Source organism: Plectropomus leopardus, chromosome 17, assembly GCF_026936395.1.
Source record: "Plectropomus leopardus strain MGB_pleo_1.0 chromosome 17, ASM2693639v1, whole genome shotgun sequence".
Lineage (NCBI taxonomy): Eukaryota > Metazoa > Chordata > Actinopteri > Perciformes > Serranidae > Plectropomus > Plectropomus leopardus.
The window spans coordinates 27,846,301-27,866,477 of NC_142192.1; the positions used below are offsets into that span (position 1 = coordinate 27,846,301).

Consider the following 20,177-nt stretch of genomic DNA (forward strand, 5'->3'; position numbering starts at 1 on the left):
CCTGCCAGGACAGCGCTCCATGCATTTTAGGTTCCAGGGCTGAAAACACACCACAGCCACTATTTGTTCAGCATATTTATTGGTGTTTTTCCAAAACCATATCTTAATTAAATAGAAATATCTTGACTTGCAGAGTCACTGGCATCCTCAGCTAAGGAGAGATAACCTAAACAAAACAAGTATAAAGAGACATTCCTCGTACACTGAAAATGTGTCAGTCAGCAGATACACCGAAACTACAATAACAAATGCCGCCATGTAGAAACAACCTTGGTGAATTGGAACAGCATCCTCCATCCTTTATATTGTTTAGTTGTTGATAAGAGACGGGAGAAGGTAGAAAATAAGAATAAAAATGCCTTTGAGTTTACATTTGCCCTCAAGTTTGACTGAATCAGTCAAAGTGCAGTTAAATGCAGCAGCACAAAGGGGCTTGAAATGCGAGGCCTCAAGGCTTTTTGTAACCGTGTTCAGAGGCGAGTCTGAGCAAGGTTTAGAAGTCAAAGTGATGTGTTTTCACCTTTTAGTTTTTGCATAACAATAGTGACATTGGAAATTATCTTTTTTTTTCTTTCTACATTTCAGGCACTTAGCTAGTGCTCTCAAGCTTGAATTAGTTAAATTAGTCTCAAGCTTAAATTAATGCATTTTGTCAACATTTCCAGCAGCCAATAATGAGTTGTCAAAACAACACACACAGCACAGTAATTGCAGTATAAACTATTCCTGTGTTTCCTTGAATATTCATGTATTGGTAGCAGTTGAGGAGACGTAGAGAGCCAAACAGATGTTTTCCACAACAATGTCTGGAAATATTCAGCAGCAGTATGTCAAGCTGAGAGAAGATGTTTACAAACCTGGGCAGCTGGCGGGACATGGATTCCAAAAAATTTAACAAGATCCAGAAGCCTTTATTGATTTTTGGCTAATGTATGCAGCAAGTAGAAAATATATTTTAAAAAAAAATACATCACTTGGCTGCCTTCATCAGGATACAGCAGTGAATAAATCCATGTTTAGGGAGTGAGAGGAGGAAACATTGATATGTGCCACCAGCCGGTGGTGATAAATCCCAATATGTCAGGCTCATTTTCAGTGTTACCACACATTGTTCGGTGATTTTACTTCATGTTAAAAATGCAGCTGATCACTGGTGGTGCCAATTGTAGTTGATGGATTTAAATGTATGGATGGCATTGCATTTTTATAGCACCTTTCTAGTTTCTTTCTAGTGTTAAATTATTGTAGTTGTGTTCGTTTTATTCATCTGGCATTAATGTTCCGGTGGACTTAAGGATGAACTAAGTAGATTTTCATGGTCAAAGCTCAAGGTCACTGTGATCTTGACCTTTGTCTCATATTTGCGAAAGACATACCTCAAAATCACCTTTAATCCCAGTAAACACTGCATGTCTGAAACGGTCACTACAATGAGAACAGCTGGTCCGCCTTAACAGTGCACCTTATGGGAGCCTGGGAGGCTAACTTAGATGTTAATATAGGTGTTAACTGCCTGCAGGTGACGAGAAAGACATGGGACGCTGGCTCGGGTGTTAAGGAGTTGTAGTGTTTATTGCCTGACAAACAGCCTCAACTGTTTACACACTGCACCGATACTGAACTTCATACTCTCTGCTCCGGACGCTGCAGCCTCACTGTCATCAGCAGGCGCACGCTCGCTCTCTCTATTTTTCCCACTTGCGACCGCTCTCTGTCTCATTATCTGTCACGGACATGAGAAACCAAAATAAGGCACCGAAATCGGCGCTATGATTTGGTCCGGTTGGCACTGGTTGTAAGGGAACCTATATCATGTCGGCGATGAGTTTCGGTACACAACCCTAGTCTGCTGAAAAGGAGAGTAGTGAAAGTAAACCTTGAGACCAAATGCTCCGTCAGTGCCCATATGCACATTTAAAGGGTACTGGTGATTTTGTTTGTTTACATTTAACCCCTCATATGTCCTTTCGGTGTGTTTTTTATTTGTTAGTCATGAAAGGTTTCTTCTACACCCTTGTGTATTTTATTTTTCTAATTTCATGTAATATGTATTTAAGTGTGTGAAACAAATACACTAAAGTAACAGCAGGAGTAGAACAGAGTACAACGCCCAGATAAACTCATAGATTGAGAGAGAACAGACGGTAACAGACGGAAGAAACACAAGTGAGCAGAAAATACGAGGAAAGAGGGAGAGGCACAGCTGGACAATAATATTCACTAACAAACAAAAATGTCAACTTCATGGTGATGTAAGAGGAAAAGTTAGTGGATCACCAGAGTCAGTAGACTTTATCCTCTGGGAACCATGAATGTTAAATAATAATCTGATAATCTGAGTTGCCTAATCATTAGGCAATGGTGAGGTCCAAAAATGGCTCGTCTCTAACCAGACACGTGCGACTGCATGCACAGCATTTGCATACTGGGCCAAGTGCACCAGCCACCTGTAATCTGGTGTAGAGCTGGATCTTCAGAAGTCTGCAGTGCTGCTGGGTCTGGCCCATTTCTGCACAATATCCAGGGTTAGTTGGTGTCGATGTTGCCAGATTGCAATGGCTTCATCACAGTCATTACATGGTACAATGTGGGCCAAATGTAAGCGATAATATGGGTCAGTACTGGGCTTCACTAATTAGCTTTCTTGGTGTCTGGTTGATTTCAATGCTAACTCTGTGACTGTGACAGATGTCAGCTGTCCTGTGTGAGCGCCACCTTAATGCAGCAACAGCCGGCTTCACACTCAGGTACAAATCTTTGCGCTTGGCAGATAGTCCCGACTTGTTTATGGTTCAAACTGGCAATCTTCCATTCACAGACCTTGATCCGTAACTGCTGCCAAGGCAGTAAGGAAAAAGACAGTCTTCGGGAAGTCTCAGGTTCAAGTTAGAGCGAGCATCTACCCTGCAAAAGGGTCAAGAGAATCCCTGCCAGCCACTGGGGCGGTGTTTTACAGCAAATGTCACCCTGAAGGGAATGTCAGTGGGAGTTTCGAAAGTTTATAACTGCAACAGTTCCGTTATAAAACCCAATAATTGGATAAACACTCAGCAAAAGCAATTTGAATGCCTAAAATGAAAACATGTGGTGAATACGACTTTTACAGAAAGTGTCCACCTTTTGAAGCTTTTTAAGTGTTTGGTTTTATAAACCAAACACACCTCATGCAGTTAACAGTGTTTGGACACATCACTGTAAAGCAGTTTTCCTGTCTCCCTGTCAGTCTCTGGCTTTTAGCCTATTGATAGTATGACAGGGGTAGTGGGAGTGGGTGTGTATGTGTGTGTGTGTGTGTGTGTGTGTGTGTGTGTGTGTGTGTGTATGTGTGTGTGTGTGTGTGTGTGTGTGTGAGTGAGTGTGAGTGGGGGGGTGCAGTGTTTACTCAGCTCCGTTAGCATAGCTTCCTGCTCGCCTTCTAATTACTGTGCGCGCCTCAGACTGATGTGAGGAATAGCAGCAGGCTCAATTGGATGCAATGTCACGAAACACATCAAGGATGGATACTCCCGACTTGTTAAAGCCCGCAGATCAATCCAAACCCATTTCTGCCACTGCGCTTTAGTCTCTTCTCCTTTCTGCATGGCCAGTCTGTCTCTCTGTTTGTGTCTGTTTCTACTCTCTCGTCCTCTCTGTTTGTGTCTCCTCTTTTGCTTATCTTCGTCTTGTCTGAACTCTCACCTCTCTTGTCTCGCTTTGTCTCACCTCTCCAAGACTTTTCCTGCTCTTTGTTTCATCACTTGTCTGATCATATCTAACGGATTCAGGTAGACAACATGTAAGACTTTCAGTGCTGCCTGGATTTAATGGATAATGTGATATATTTTAAAAGCTGACTTTGTCATCTATGGACTATAAATTGTATAATAATGATGCAGAAACAAAGGAAGACAGGGTTTCTTATTTAGAAATAAAGTCCATATGAGTTAACTAAGGGCAGGGGCACATGGTGCATCTTAATGGAAAAAAATGTGACACTGTTGAGGTTAATGCTTAAAAGCTTAGTATTAGGAATGCAAATCCAATCTCAAACATTGGATTGGGGCCAATTAAGGCATTTTTTTAACTAATCAGTTTTAGGAATATTTAGCTTGTAGAGTGATACGATCTTTTGCTTTTTGTCAGCTCTCACACAGCAACACGGAGCGCAACCTTAGTCATCTCCCCTCCACTCAGTGGTCTATGTCGCCCCTCTGTTAAGCTCCATGTGTTTGTTTAACTGAGCACCACCCGCTGCTGAACACTACACACCATAAACAAAAACACAGTGTGAGACTGTATATTTATGAGCACTTGTTTCAATTCAGCACAGTGTGAAAGCCTAGTGTTTTGCCTTCAACTACAGTGCAGGTTGTTTCTCCACCCTGCTCAGAGGGGAGACAGACAGCGGTGTCGAGTTCACTTGCCACTGCAAATACGCGAGCTTCACAAGCAAAAAGCCAACATGGCTTATGTGTTAATGATGCATGGAAATGGTGTGGAATATTATGGAAAAAAATACGGAAAAAATTTGAAATAACGTTGGTAAAAATGTATAGGAACCTTTATTTAGTGTTTTCAATTTTACAGCATGACAGTTTCTTTTCAGTTTTATAGCCTGTTGTGACCTGTTGCCTTTTGGGAAAGTGTTTGTTTCGTGTTCATACAGTGTAACACAGAAGTTTTTGAAATGTTCTTTATTTTACTATGAAAATAGTTTACCAGAGTTGCCAGTGGGTAAATAATCTCAGCCTCAAGCAGCAGCATTCTGTCTGTCTTTGACACTTGCTCTACTGTCTGTTCAAAATATATGAAAAGTATTCTCATGCATTTGTTTTTTCCCACTGCACAAATCTCACATTTAGTGAACCATGAATTTTTGGGTTCCAGTACCCCCCTACTAATTATATACACAGCAGATTTATGTCTGTTTTTTCAGTTGCTGGTATATTTTCATATTACCATGAATAATTGTCTAAATTATACCAGCATGGCACTATTTTGAGATATTTGCAGTGCAGCTGTAAAAGAGTTTGACTGCAGGAATCATTTAAAAAATGAATTGAAGTATAAACTTTGGTGTTAGTCCTTAAGAATGAAAGAACGAGGACTTCTTTTACTTTTTTCTGCCTCAAAAAACCAGCAGGCAATGTACTGACCAAGAAAAAAAGTGTTTTCAATAATTGCCTGACTTTTTCCTTAAAGTAATGTCTCTCAGTACCATTATGTCCATAACTGTCCACATACAGCTGCTTTCAACAGATTGAAAGGCATTTAGGGAAATTTACTAAATCCCACCCTGCAGTAAAACATGATGCATGTTAAAGAAGAGTGGGTATAACAATTGCAACACTTGACATCACAAAATAATGGAATTCACTGACATTTACAGATTGATTGATAGTGTGACAGAAGTCTGGTTTTTCCTTTAAGAAGAGAAGGACATTTTCATGGAACATTGCCACTTTACAGAACGAGTCCAGTTCGATTTAACAAAGCTAATGTGACGGTAGGAGAAGCAATGTTTTGCATATTGCTGCTGTAATGTGAAAAGCCTCGTAACTGTTGGTGCGTTTGATGTTTTCCTTTAACTGGGCAACCACCTGCAAAAAAGCCTGTGATGATGAAGCTCACTCAGAACCTATTGGTTGATGTAAAAAAAAAAAAAAATTGTATTATTATTATAACTGGGCCGAAGCTGCAGTTGTGTTTTTTTTATTTTAACTACTTACAAGATTTTCACATTTTACAGGGGATGAGCTGTGTCTGAATTAGTCTTTAGGTGCACCAGCTGTCATTAAAACATAAAAAGCATATATTAACTGGATTTTAAAGTTTGACTACTTTATGATGTCTTAAATTTAGATGTTGTAACTCTTTTTAAGGATCTAGCTGTACTTTCTGCTTTCTGTCACATTGATGTCGAGTGGCCTAGGGTCACACCAGAGGGCCTACCCCCTCTCAGAGTTTCATTACAGTCACAGTAGGATGCCATGGGGTACAGTATATGCACAACAAACTGATTGAACCTCCTCCTCCTCCTTTGCTCTCTATCTGCCCTCCTCCCTCTTTTCCTCCTCTTCCTCAGGTCTGATGTTTCTTTCCGTTAACACTTTTTTATTTTTTATGCCTTCGCACCAGCAATATCCTTGGCAAGAGCCATCGTGTTTTCTGGTTGTCCATCTGTTTGTCCTTACATTCATACATACGTGTGTCCCATTCTTGTGAATGCAATATCTCCACCGCCTTGAGAGAATTTCTTGGCAAAGACAAATTTGGCACAAACATCCACTTTGAGTAAATGATTACCCGATTACAGTGTGGCCAAAGCTCAAGATCACTGTGACCTTGTCTACTGGCACAAACTTTGGACTCAAAACAACAAAATTTGGACTCAACAATGAAATAATTCAAATTTAGTGGTCACAGGTCACTGTGACCCTGGGTCATTCTCATTCTCCTGACTGTGATATTTAAAGAATGCCTTGAGGGAATTTCCTTAAATTTGGCACCTCCACTCCACCTCCAAACCTCCACTTGGACTCAACAGTAGACTGATTTAAGTTTGGTGGACACAGGTCAAGGTCACTTTGTTATCTTTGTTATCTCAAAAAGGTCTTGAGTGAATTTCCTCAAATTTGGCACAAATGTCCACTTGGAATCAAAGATGAACTGATTCAAATTTGGTTGTCATAGGTCACTGTGTCTTTGTGTTAGTCTCATTCTCCTGACTGTGATATGTGAAGAAGGCCTTAAGGGAATTTCCTCATATTCTGCACACATGTTCACTTGGACACAAGAATGAAGTGATTAGAATTTGGTGGTCAAAGGTCACTGTTGCCTTACAAAATATATTTTTGGCCTTGCCTCAAGAACTGATATGCCAATTATGACAAAATTTCACAAAAATGTATATAATGATAAAATGTTGAAGTGCTGAAATCTTATACACAAAAAGTCAAAGATCGACTTCACTGTTACATCATAATGTTCTGCAAAAACCTGGACATTACCCAACATTACATTTCAGGAACAATAGGGGAGGTTGAATTGGTGACACTAATCTTGTGTATCCACCTTAAAACTGTGCTGTTTGTAGAGATCTTCTGTGCTGCCGTGGGGAGAATGTGTGTAAAGCATCCATGTTTTCATAGACATGGATGCAAACTGTAACTGCAAATAGACTGGTTTGCAGAGGCATACAATTTTGAGGCAGTAGTTTTAGTTAAGTTTCTTGCCTCCTGCTGCCATTTTTCTTTTATCTCTATGCTTCACCTTTTTGACTGATTTTTGATTCTTTCCCATCATTCTCTGCCCCTAGCTAAGCCCAAGAACTCAGCCAACGTTGTGACCGTCCAGGCTGGGCCCAATTCAGTGGTGGTGGCGCAGTGCGAGGCGGCCGAAGGCAAACCAGCAGCTACCATCAAGTGGTTGGCGTCGGTTGGAGGCAACCACTCAACCAGCACCACAAATGGGCCGGACGGCACGGTGACAGTGCGCAGCGAGTATCGACTGGTTCCCACGCCGGCAGATAATGGCAGGGAGGTGACCTGCATGGTCGACCAAAGGACACAGGAACGTCCGTGGGTTTCTCAAGTCAAGCTCTCGGTGGAATGTAAGAAAGACCCACTTACACACTTTAACACTTTTACTTGTATTCACACAATTTCTCCTTGAACATGAATGGTCCCGGGGGTACTTTTTTATTCATTTGTTTTACCACCATGTGTCATGAGTCCTAAGGATACAAATAACTTGTCTGGCTCCAAAAGAGCCAACTGTTAACAACTTCAGACACAGATCAGTAGCTTGCCAGAGCCTTTAGGCCTATACTTTGGCAGTCACCTGCAGACCCTTTTCCACTTATCTTTAGACAATACACAGACTGCCAAATATAAAAACGATCAGTCTGCATTTATAACCTCGCTGTGAGACAGCAATGATGAGGAGATGTTAGTTTGAAGCACTTTATTCACACACACACACCCTCTGAAGCACTTCCAAGTGACTTCTCTAATGATCTAAATAACAAAAACAACATCTGGTCCATTTGCTGTAACATCTGAGAACACATTTTCAGTTTTGCATAGCTTAAACACTGTGGGTGTTACAGAGGAATACAAATAAACCATATTGTTCATTTGTTGTAAAAGTCAGTGTTTCTATAATGCATGGCTGTGTAAAGGCCCGTCTGCAGACGGTCTCCAACATAATGTAAACAATAAGTGCAAAGAGACTGATTGCCATATGAATTTATGTGATAATGGAGGACACATTTTTGCTCCCAGTCGTAGCGTACTTTGCATTTGATTTATTATGGGGGGCAGATCATTACGAAAACAGCTACTGGGATTTTTTTTGGGAGGGAGCTAGAGCTTAAAACCAACTGTTTCTTGTTCCAATATGATCTCATTAATGAGGATCTCAGTATTTTGCATATATCTAGGTTCATACTTGTTTTACTAGAAACCTTAAATACATGTTTTCATGCTGAGATGGTCTAAAACCACTTCATTTTTCTCTTATTGTCTGTACTGGAACACCTGTATTCATCATCTGTCTGCGAGGGCTCTGTTTTAGTGCCTGTCTCTTTAGGCCCATCTCCCTAAAAAGCCCTGTCTGCTCTAAGTGGTCAGCATTTCCAGGTCTTTTCATATCTGTGTCTGTATACTGTCATCACAGTCGTGGAATGACTGTAATGTAGCATAGCTGCACTTTCTACTGAGACACCACTAAAACCATCTGAACACAACAACTAAAAACTTTATTTTCACTGATGTTAGTATGTAGCTACATGTAGCAGTGTACTAGCAGCCTAGGAATGACTGTGTATGCAATCTTTTCTTAAAAATCCTAATGAAAACCTCAAACATAACCAGACATGCTCTAGCAAAAATATCATCTGCAATCAGGGAGAAATTAACAACAATCAAAATAAGACATTTCCCTTTCGTTGGCATGTAGCTTCATGCAGCAGTCTTCCTAATTCCAGTCTGGGAATTACAGCGGCAGTGTCACTGCTTAAAAATCACCAATAAAAGCTTTTTAACACAACAGGACAAGTGCCATCAAATGATCCAAAATCAGGAAACAATTAACAACATCAGCAACTAAGATTTCTTTTTCTCTAATGTAAGCTAATAGCTACATATAGCAGTGTACAGGCAGCCAGAGAATGACAGGATAGCAGCACTTTCTGTCATAAAAAATCTCTAGTAAAAGCTTTCAAACACCACCTGACATGTTCCAGTAGGAATATGAGCCACAATTAGAGGGAAATTGACAACACTGGCAACCAAGATTACATTTTCCCTGATATTGGTATGTTGCTACATGTAGCAATGTACTGGCAGCCCAGGACTGACAGTGTATAGCAGCACTTGAGTCGAAAACCACCAATAAAAGCTTCTCAACACAACTGGACATGTTCCAGCAGGAATATGATGCCAAATGTGGAAAAAAATAACAACAGCAACCAAGTTTACATGTTTCCCTTATACAAGCATGTAGCTACATGTAGCACCGCTGGCTGCAAAAAGTAATCACTTACAGTAGCGTGCCACGTGCAGATGACCATATAAAGAAACCCATCGATAGCTGATGTCAGTTAGTCTCAAAAGTAGAAAAAATGTTGGAAATAGAGTATCCAGAGTACTGGTAATTCTGGTACCTGGATTTTTTTGTTACCACCTTAAGTGATAGCAAAAATGCCCAGGCATACATACAATACAGTAAGCCTACCATTATGACATCCCATCTACATTTTTTTTGTAACTATGATCTTCTGCAGATCAGCAACAACAGGGCAGCTTGCACTGCATTAATTGTAGCATCCTTTAAGGTCTTTGTGTTGGCCATAATTTCTCTTTAGTTGTTAATTTTTCTGCAGATTGTGACAAATGAATCCAGATTTCTGTCATTACATATAATATGAGGAAAGACAAAACAGATGCCTTTAGTGACGCCCCATCCCACATCTAAGCCCAGACTTTAAGAACAGCTCTTAAAAAGTAATTTGCACAAAATGTTGGCACTTGAGCATTTTCATGTTTTTACTTTCAGGAATATAGACAATCAAGAGGGCTCATGTTTAGACACAAATGCGCGCACACACACATTACTTTCATCTAATCCATTAATTTCCATGGGATTAAAATATTAGACAGGTTCAGCGTGGCTTTACAGAGATTTAGGGATGCTGACAGCATTGTCTCAACTGTGTGACCTCACTGCCGTTCACTGCAAAGATGGAACAGATTGTCTTTGTTCAGCCTCTTTTTTTAATCTGCAATTTTTAGACTGCATAAACACACACACGCAAACATGGACAACATACACGTATAATCACACTTCCTGTCAAACTGCCACGAGCAATAACAAGCAATACATGTAAAAAAAGTTTTCCACTTGAACTCTGGAGCCGTGGCTACACACACACACACTCACAAGCATCTGGTCATGCCTTCACATCAAGCTGTCAATGATCACATACAGAAATTGTGCATTACAGCATGTATGCAATCAGATATAGCATATGTCTTTTTCTGTATTTATGTGTGGGGGCATATATGCACATGAATTTACAATATGTTTACATGACATATACAGTGAAATGTGACAAGCAAGGGGCTGTAGGATCTCATCTGTCAAGCTGTCAGTGTGTATGATGAGGGCTGGAAGACAAACACAAACATGTTTCTACTGACGTACCTATTGAGACTCTCCTTACTCTGTAACTGTTACTTAAAGGAAAACTTCATCCCCAAAATATCCATTTGTATATCAATCGCTCACCCTGCGTTATGTACATTGAGTCTCATTCATGAAATGTTAGTACATCTTTGAATAGATTAACACATAAACGATCTTGGTACTTAAAAATCTACATCAGATCCATGAAAGCCACGGGAACATTGGATTTTATCAAAGGCATGCGTGTATGTTCATGAACATCAGTCAATCATAGTCAGCCATTAGCATACTTCCCGGCCTATGAATAGCTATTAATCACAATATTAAGAAGTGAAAATTGGTGTGGATAGATACATTCCGCAAACACAGAAAGAGAGAGAGAAAGAAATACTTTTCTGAGATTGAAGGTATTTTGGGTGACGTGGAGTTGAGAAAAAATAGCTTATTTTCTTCTGTAAGTGGCAGTGTGACAAGTTTAGGTCAGTGCTGTAATTTCTCACGATTTCCTCATGCTCAGGCCGATTTAACGTTTATTAGTTGTATTTTCTTTATGATACTGTCGTGAACTGTCCGTGCTTAAATGGCATTTTGGCAGGAGTTTCAATGGACTGAATCAAGAGGGAAAGAAAGAAAGCCTGGGAAGAGAGGGAAAGTGGAGTATGTTGAGAACCAGTTGGGAGAGAGAGAGTGAGTGCAAGAGAGAGAGGAAACGAGAGGGAAAAGACAGCTGTACGACGACGTGGTTGGCAGTGTTTGCTTCGGCCTGCCCAGCAGTGGTAGAGATGTGCATAACCTGCAGCAGAGAGGTAATCATCATCTGCGTGCTGCATCGCCATGGATCGCCGTGCATACTAGATGCACCAAGGTGCAGCCTGCTCCTCCAGATCTGTCATGCACGAGATGACAGACTAATAGAAGGAAGTTCAAGTTTTAGTCCGGATTTATCGGATTTGTCCTTTTAAAAAAGTGGATAAATGAGACTTGAATTATACTGCACGAGTTTGTAAACAGATGTTATGATATAAATTTGCTGTTGTTAAACGCAGTCACTTATGACTGCAATTCATCAAGAATTTTCTCAGTTTCTTCATTCACTGCAGGCATGCATGAAAAGTATTCTCTAAAAAATTCAAAGTGACGTAGGGTGAGCAATTGATGTAAAAATGGTCATTTGGGGGCTGAAATATTCCTTTAAACAAGTGTTAGAGATGATGGAATGGGTCCCCAAAAGTATACATACGTCTGTGTTGGTCCTCCAGCCCACATCATACACACTGACAGCTTGACAGGTGAGATCCACCAGCCTTGTTTCTCACTTTTGAGTGTATATATTGCGTGAACATGCTGTAAATACAAGTGCATACACACAAATACGATAAATTAAATGTAACACAGGGTGAGTAATTGACCCATAACCCTATAATTGTAACTTTAACCCTAAAGCCAACCTTTAATCGAGGTGACGACCAGCAAAAAAATTCCTCAGCCTAAAAATTGGCCCTCACAGAGATAGAAGTACCTGAGCGCACACACCTCCATACTGCGACTTCCTCCTCGCTGTGTGTTAGTTTAGTGACGGTGTGAGGGATCATGTCTCCTGTCTGCTGTGTAAGTCAGATCAGCTTTTATAGGTCAACGCTTTCCAGGAGGAACACACACGCACACCTCACACCACACAAGCCACACACTTCCCCTCCCACACACTGTCCTCTCCCCACACTCCGCTCTCAGACTCTCTTTCTCAATGTCTCTCTCTGTGAAGGGAAAAAGAGCTAAGCTTTTCTGTTCTGCCTGTTTTAACTTCCTACACACATCGCTGTGGTTTGCCTTCACTGTAAAATAAGACTCTTACGAGAGTGACACTAACTGATTTTCTCATCCTGCCGGTATCACAGTGCCTTGATTTCAGGGAGAAAAGCTCCTTTAAGGTAGTGAGGTTTTTTCACTCAGGATACAGCTTACACACATCACTACACACAGAGGGCATAGCATCCCTTTTTTGTCTTGGGTTGAGGTTTTGTTTGTGATGCAACATTTTGACACAGAAAGATAAAAAAGAGACTGACAAAGACTGCCTGATACTGTTTGCAATTAATCCTCTAAAGCCATCCTTCAGTGTACTGTGCTCTCAGCCCCTGTCCAAAGTAGTACTAGCTAGTTAGCTTGCTTGCTAGGAGGCACTGTAGAGTTGCAAAAGATCTTTTATTAGGGACAGTTCAACCCAAAAATCAAAATCTGTTTTATTCCTCTTACCTGTGGTGCTATATATCAATCTAGATTGTTTTGTGTGAGTAACAGAGTGTTGGAGATATCGGCCGTAGAGATGTCTGCTTTCTCTCCAAAATATGGAACTATAGGGCATTTGGCTTGTGGTGCTCAAAGCACCAAAAATATATATTTGATAAAGTCAACAACAATGTCTTCTTCCAGAAATCATGATCCACTCACTGTGGGATCACTCACGAAAATCCATAGACCTTGTTGTGAGCAGTTTCATGTAGTAAGTAACTCACAAGAGGAGACTGACATCGGACACAGTGCACTGTGTTGTGGAGCAGCTCTGAGGATTCAAAAGACAACTATACAGACACATCAACAAATACACAACATTACTTCAAAAAGACACAAGATAACCACAAAGAGACACTGAACAACCAACTAAACAACCAACCAACCTCTTAGAGATATGAAATCACAAAAAATACACAAAATTACCTCTAAGAGACGCAAAATCACAAAAATACACCACATATATTAAAAGGGCATAATTACCTCAGAGTGAAATAAACAATGACAACAAGATACAAAACAATGTCAACAGGATGCAAAACAACCCCAAAGAGACACAAAATAACCAAAACACATACAACAAAACAACAAAAAATACACAAAATTACCTCAAAGACACAAGACAACCACAAAGACACACAAAACAACCAAAAGATACACAAAATTCCTCAAACATACACAAAAAAGAGACAAAACAACCATACGATATACTTTATTGTCCCCATAGGGAATTTTGTCTTGGACTCTGCTAGGCCCATAAATGCCTTCACAAAGTCTGTGTGTCTTGCTCCTATCTCGAAAAGGTGGTGGGGCCTTCTTCATGTCTCTGCCCAGGGACCCATTATCACATTTTCAGCCCATGTTTATAAAGCTCAGTTTCTTTAATGAGAAATAAAATAAAATATCTCTGTCTTTCTCTCTTTCAGACCCTCCCTCTGTATCCATAGAAGGCTACGACAACAACTGGTACGTTGGCCGTTCAGACGCCGTGCTGCTCTGCCTCGCCACCGGCAACCCCACACCCACTACCGTCACCTGGACCACGTAAGAATCCCACTCCGGCCATCTGTGCATGTTGATGCATCTCCCTGAGAGTGACAGAGTTTCTAATTGTTGCTATAATCATGACAGCAGCGCTCACGACACTCTTCTTTCTTTAATGATGATTCTTAGTAATTTTTTGATAAACACAAATGCTCTTAACATCTCAGCCTGATGGACAGATGGCATGCTGTGTGTGTGTGTGTTTTTTTTCTATGAATATTGAGCGGGGAGACACAACGGCTGTTCACGTCTGTGATTTTGCTCACATTAATGCCGCCTTTGCATATCTTTTTTCTTGTTTTTTGTTTCTCTGTCTTTTCCCATCGTTTTGCCTTCCTTATTTTCTCTGCCTCTCTTTCTCATTGATTTGTCTTCTTGATTTTCTCTTGCTTCATCTTATTTCATCCAATATCTCAAAACATATGGTCTCCTCACTGCTTTTATCTTACATTTTCCTCCTCCCTCCCTCCTTCTGTCCTCTCTCGTCTCATTTCTCTCATCCTTTATTCCTTCCATCCATCCTTCTGTCTTTCTTTCCCTCCTGCTCCTTTCTCTGCAGGGCGTCCGGTGCGCTGCCAGACACGGTGGTGGTGAGCGGCAACAAGCTGACAGTGAGGAAGGTGGACGACGCCGTCAACACCACTTTCACCTGTGAGGTCAAGAACAAGCACGGGGCCAGCAGTCACCAGATCACCACCTTCGTCATCGGTGAGTCCATCAAACGACACGTGCACACTCATATACTTGCTGTACATGTGCGAATTGTGTACAGATACACACAACAGTTGAGATGCATGTACCTGCAAATGCAGGTGACACAACATCCCATCAAAGACAAATGGATGATTTTCTTAAACAGCATGCACACACACACACACACACACACACACACACACACACACACACACACACACACACACACACAGACACACACACACACTGAAAATCACAGCTGATTCTACTCCAAACATAATCTTGTGCACAAGTGTATGTGCATATATGCTGTATAGTCTGTTATGTGTGACTCAACGGCTGCAGCTCATACACTCAAATAGACATTTGCATGCACATACATAGATACACTTGCACACATGCATGCACAGAAACATAAATCTCTCTCACACACACATATGCTGGGATCAGGGCTGATCAGAGAGATGCAAGGATGCCGGTCTCTCTCAATCATCACATTGGGTACTTTTTTCCAACCTCCTTGCTAGCTGTCTTTCAGCAAAGCTTGGCAGAGTCTTTTGATTGACCCTTTCCCCACAGCAGGGCCAAATTGCAGGACAAGGGCCAACTCGAAATGTTTATAACTTCAGATCGAAACCACTCACTTGAGACCAGGATCTATGCGGCCACGCTGCGACCGGGAAACTGTAGCTCTGCTGGACGTAAATTAAATGTGAATGGTGTTTTACGAGGCCCTTGTTGCAGCGTTTTGGCCCTGCGGTGGTCACGATGGTGTTGAGATTGTTGGAAAATTTCTTCCAAGAGGTTCAAGTTGGTGTGAGCCAGTTCGCCCAGGTTTGTTTTTCTTTCTCTTCGTTCTTGTTTTTTTCTACCTTCTCTGCATCCATTTTGTTTTTCTTCGCAATAACTAACACCTCCTAAGCACAATTGCTCTATTTTTCTCCTTTTAAGTACCTTTGATTCTCCCCTTCTGTCTGGTAAGGGTATAAAATGTCTGCATGCACTCTTGATCTTTCTGCTGGGTCTTGACTTTTGACGTTTGCAAGTCCGGTGATTCGGCTGCTGTTGCCACGGTGTTCGTCTGGGGTTATTTTCCCTTTCCTTCTGCCCTCTGACGCTTTCACACATTGATCCGACATATACACACACACACACACACACACACACACACACACACACACACACACACACACACACAGACAGACACTCACAATCCCAGAAACATGTCCGCATGCTGAAATGCCTCACTGCACATCAGCAGGCAGGCCTCGAAACCTGTTAGAGTGTCTTTTTTTTTTTTTATCACTGTGTGTGTGTTCCCACAGTGTTGCCTGCTTGACTGGTCAAAATGTTTTCCTTCCTTCTTCTACAAATCTTTTTTGAGGAATTAATTGGAATAATCACCATGCTGAGCTTACAACAAAAAAAAAACAAACTTCTACTCTTTTGCCAAAAGATAGAGAGAAAAGCTACATTTAGAAAATCCGTGGGAAATCGAAGCTGGAGATTTTGAATTGTCTCCTCTGAGAACAAAGATGCTTTGTAGCCAGGCAGTGTGTTGGGAGGGATGTGTGGGAGGTTCAGAAGTGGCTAAGCTGCTACTGTTCTTGCTGGAAGCTGAGCAATGTGACTGACTCAAAGTATCAGGGAGGGTACACTTTCCCCTTCTAGTGCGCACACACATAAGCTCAGCACAATGAAATCCTTCACAGACACATGTACAATCTCCACACGTTACTCACAAAGTACACACACATACTTTGAGCACTTTGAGGACTCACACATTTTTTTTTAATCTTTCCAAGTACCTGAGATCAAGCCCAGACTTTGTGATCCATCCTCCTCTGTGCTAAATGTGTCCTTGGTGTTTCACGGTTTGCTTGTGTTCTGCCACGGTGAAATGACTGGATGGGTATAAAGTAACGTAGTGACTTAATCTCTTAGTTTAACACGTTTACTTATAGAAGGTGAGTGCCAGAGCTCTAAACCGGAGAGGTGTGGGATGACAGAGCGCTTTGTGGAGTGAACAAACAAATAGGGCAGCTTTTCTTTAGTGTTTTGTTCGGTGCTTCAGGTGACGCACTCATCCAAAGTGACTTCGCACAAGTGCACGGGGAGTCGGTGTATTGCTCAAGGACACTCTGACACACTTTGACTCATGAGAGTTTGGCTATTGTGGGAGCAATTGCTCTGGCCTGCATTTGTACATGGCGCTCTTTTCATCAGTTCTACCACCTGGTCTTTTGGTCTTTGTTGTAGAAATCCTCACTTTGTGTCTGTGCTGCAGTTTACAAATGCAAATTGTATTATTTCAGCATTACTTGATTCTTCAAAATATCAGCTTGACAAATCCTAGATTTTTTTTTTGTTGAATTTGTTTGACTCAGTGTCAAAGTTGGAAGATTATTCTTTTAGGCTGTTGGACAGTTAAAAATGGCTGAGATTTTGATTAAGGCTAACTGATAATTGAATTTGAGGAATATGTATTTGTATGTGTCCACAGGTGTGATTTGCACTTTAAACCCATCCACCGGTCAAAAGCTGTTTCCGGGTCTTCTGTAGCTTAGCGACTCTGCACCATCTTCACAGGTGTGAATGACTGTAACGGAGAACAGCAGTACTTTTTATTTTGAAAAATCACCAGTTAAAGCTTTCAAACACAACTGGACACGTTGAAGCAACATCAAAGCATCAGATATCAAGATAACATGTTTTCCTAATGTTAGCATGTAGCTCCAGGTAGCAGTGTACTTGCAGGCGTGAATTGAGCTTGTGTAATGGCATATTCTCTTTATTAAAAATCAACAAACACTCCTTAACACAACAGGGCATGTTCAAGCAGGAATATTATTTGGAACTGGGGAGAAATTGATAACATGAGCACTTCTTCTTGTAAAAAAAAATCACCAATAAAAGCTTGGGAGGAAACTGACAACCCTGGCAAACAAGAATACGTGTTTCACCAACGTTAGCACAAAGCTACATGTGGCAGAAATAAATAAATAAAAGAAATCCATCACAAGCTGACGTGTAGCTGAAATAGGAAAAACACAGAAACAGAGTCTGAAGTCTGAGGTTTTTGGATTTGGATTTAGGATTACTAAATCATGCGTTTAGCTAGTTACTTGACTTTTTGGCCTTGTTGATTATGAATATCAAACATTACAACTTCATACATATAATTTTAGAAAATTAGTAAAAGCATAATAGGTCCCTTTAAACCACTGCACAGTCCTTAAATGCTCTGCATGCTGAAATTACAAGGCAAGCTTATGTTGTCCCCATAAATATAAACACAAGAAAAATGACTTTACCATCACACTATACACTCATATAAAGTATTTAGTGGCCTCACTTGTCCTGCCAACACCATGTTTATACCTACTAACAACCCAGACGTGCATAAAATAAACTCCTATTTGTGGTGGCAGAATAATCAAAACATTATCATCAAAATGACTTGGGCCACCAGCCCACTCCCCTGGGCGAGTCATCACAACCACAGCCCGATGACTATTTAGAGTCTCTTTCCTTTGCATCAGCCCAAATCTGAAGGCATCCTACCAGGAAAAACTCCCAAAACTCCAGATGGCCAGTCTGCCACTGGTAGTGAATCACAAAAAGACGACACCATTAGACTCACCTTTCTAAAAGCGATTATATCCATGGCTGAATGACTCATTCTGCAACATGTTAGTTACTAATTAAAGAGCCCACTAGCAATTAAATCTTCAAACCCACTCGAGTAATAAATCCTATATCTCATGCTGTCTCTCTGTAAGTCTGTAATACTGTCACAGAAAATGAATGTTTTATCATATAAGAGAAACCAAGTGAGTTCAGCAAATGAGCTTCTAAACTTAGCAAACAAATTGCTGAACTGTCTTGACATATTGTGCTCGTGCCATTTTAATATTATAATGATTAACGTGTACACCGCTCATATGATTTGACATCAGACAGCAGCACACAGTAAAAGCTGTTTACCTTGAGGACATGTTGCAGGAGTGCTGATTTGCACAAACAGCGACAAGTGCTCCTTTTCTTCCTCTTTTCAACGAACCGGCTCTGTGTGGCCATTCCTCCCTGCAATGTTTGAACAGAATCTGCTGGGAAAATAGCACTGATACTGTCATATCTTGTTATGCAGATCTAATTTTAAAAGCAGTATCACCACCAGCAAAGCACCACTAACCTTGATTAACCTTGGTGCATTGCATTTCCTACAGCTGGTTCACAATAAAAGCCTCCTGGCAGTTCATCAGTTGTAAAACTCCTAGTACTGAGCCAGCACTGAGAGCTGAACACAGCAAGACATTCTGAAGTGGTGCTTTCTCTGTTCTCACCGACAGCACCATGCATGTATTGAGCCAATTAGTTCAGCACAAGACACAGCTTTGGTTGAGGAAGAAGACCATTACGAGTTGGCCTCAGCTGACCTTTCTACCAAGCAGGCTGACGATATCCTCACGGTTATCTTCTGCTGTGAGGTTTCAGTCGAAATACACATAATCATGGCTCCGTATGCCATGGTGCAGCTGAACCATGCTATGCTGAGAATTTGGGGATTCGTTTGTTGTGACTGTTGATTACGGCATTGTTTGAAGGAGCAGCACAGACGTTGCCATTATTAAAGAAAGCTGTTTTCTAAAGGTTTCATTGACACAAAAGCAGCTTGCCATCTTACCTTAAAGGGGAAATATTATGCTCATTTTGAGGTTTGTACTTGTATTTTGGCTTGCTAGTAGCACATGTTTACTTGCTTGTTTTACTGTTCAAAAAACAAATTATTTTCCTCATACTGTCTGTGCTGGAACACCTGTGTTCACCCTCTGAGGGATTACTTTTACAAAATGTATACATCATTTTTTGAAACTTTGGCCACTTTAATGTAAACATACAACATTGCAACATTATATGACAGACAGTAAGGAAAATAATAAGACATCAGTTTAACACAGTGCCTTCAGTAAAACATACCATGTGTATGGATCACAGTGATCGTGCTTTTGTTCACTTAACATCTGTGTTTCCTAAAAGAAACCATCGCGAGTAAACGACTTACCACTACTGATAAAAATCTAGCTCTAAGTACGAGATCTAACCTGTCAGGCATGGAAGGCCCCGGCTCTCAATAATGTAACAGTTAATACCCCGGCACTTTGTGTACACGGGCCCAACACACCCCGCTAATTTCCCTGCTGAGAACCGTTAACAGCTCCTCTCTGTTCTGTTAAATGGTAGATGAAAGCGCAGCGCTGTCTGGCTTTTCTGCCGCTGTCAAGCAGCCGTCGCGCGTCATGATTTTCTCCTCAGCTTCTACCAGGGCCACAACTTGAAGGAGGAGAAGATGTGGGGTTTCACTAGGAGTAGAAAAAAACTAAATTGAGAGGGAGAGAGGTGAGGCAGGAGGAGGAAGACGTGGAGAGGAAGAAATAGGAAGAGGATGAGGAAGGATGTGGGGAGGGTGGAAGAGGGATGAA

General features: G+C 41.1%; 1 protein-coding gene across 2 annotated transcripts in view; it reads left to right on the top strand.

The window, feature by feature from the left end:
- The window catches only part of pvrl2l (PVR cell adhesion molecule related 2 like), a 384,643-nt gene that overhangs the window by 178,871 nt on the left and 185,595 nt on the right, over positions 1–20,177 (top strand). For both annotated transcript variants that reach the window (XM_042506359.2, XM_088090247.1), the window contains exons 4-6: positions 7,298–7,591; positions 13,884–14,001; positions 14,561–14,709. In XM_042506359.2, the coding sequence (XP_042362293.1) occupies positions 7,298–7,591; positions 13,884–14,001; positions 14,561–14,709 (561 nt within the window). The remainder of the gene's footprint in view (positions 1–7,297; positions 7,592–13,883; positions 14,002–14,560; positions 14,710–20,177) is intronic.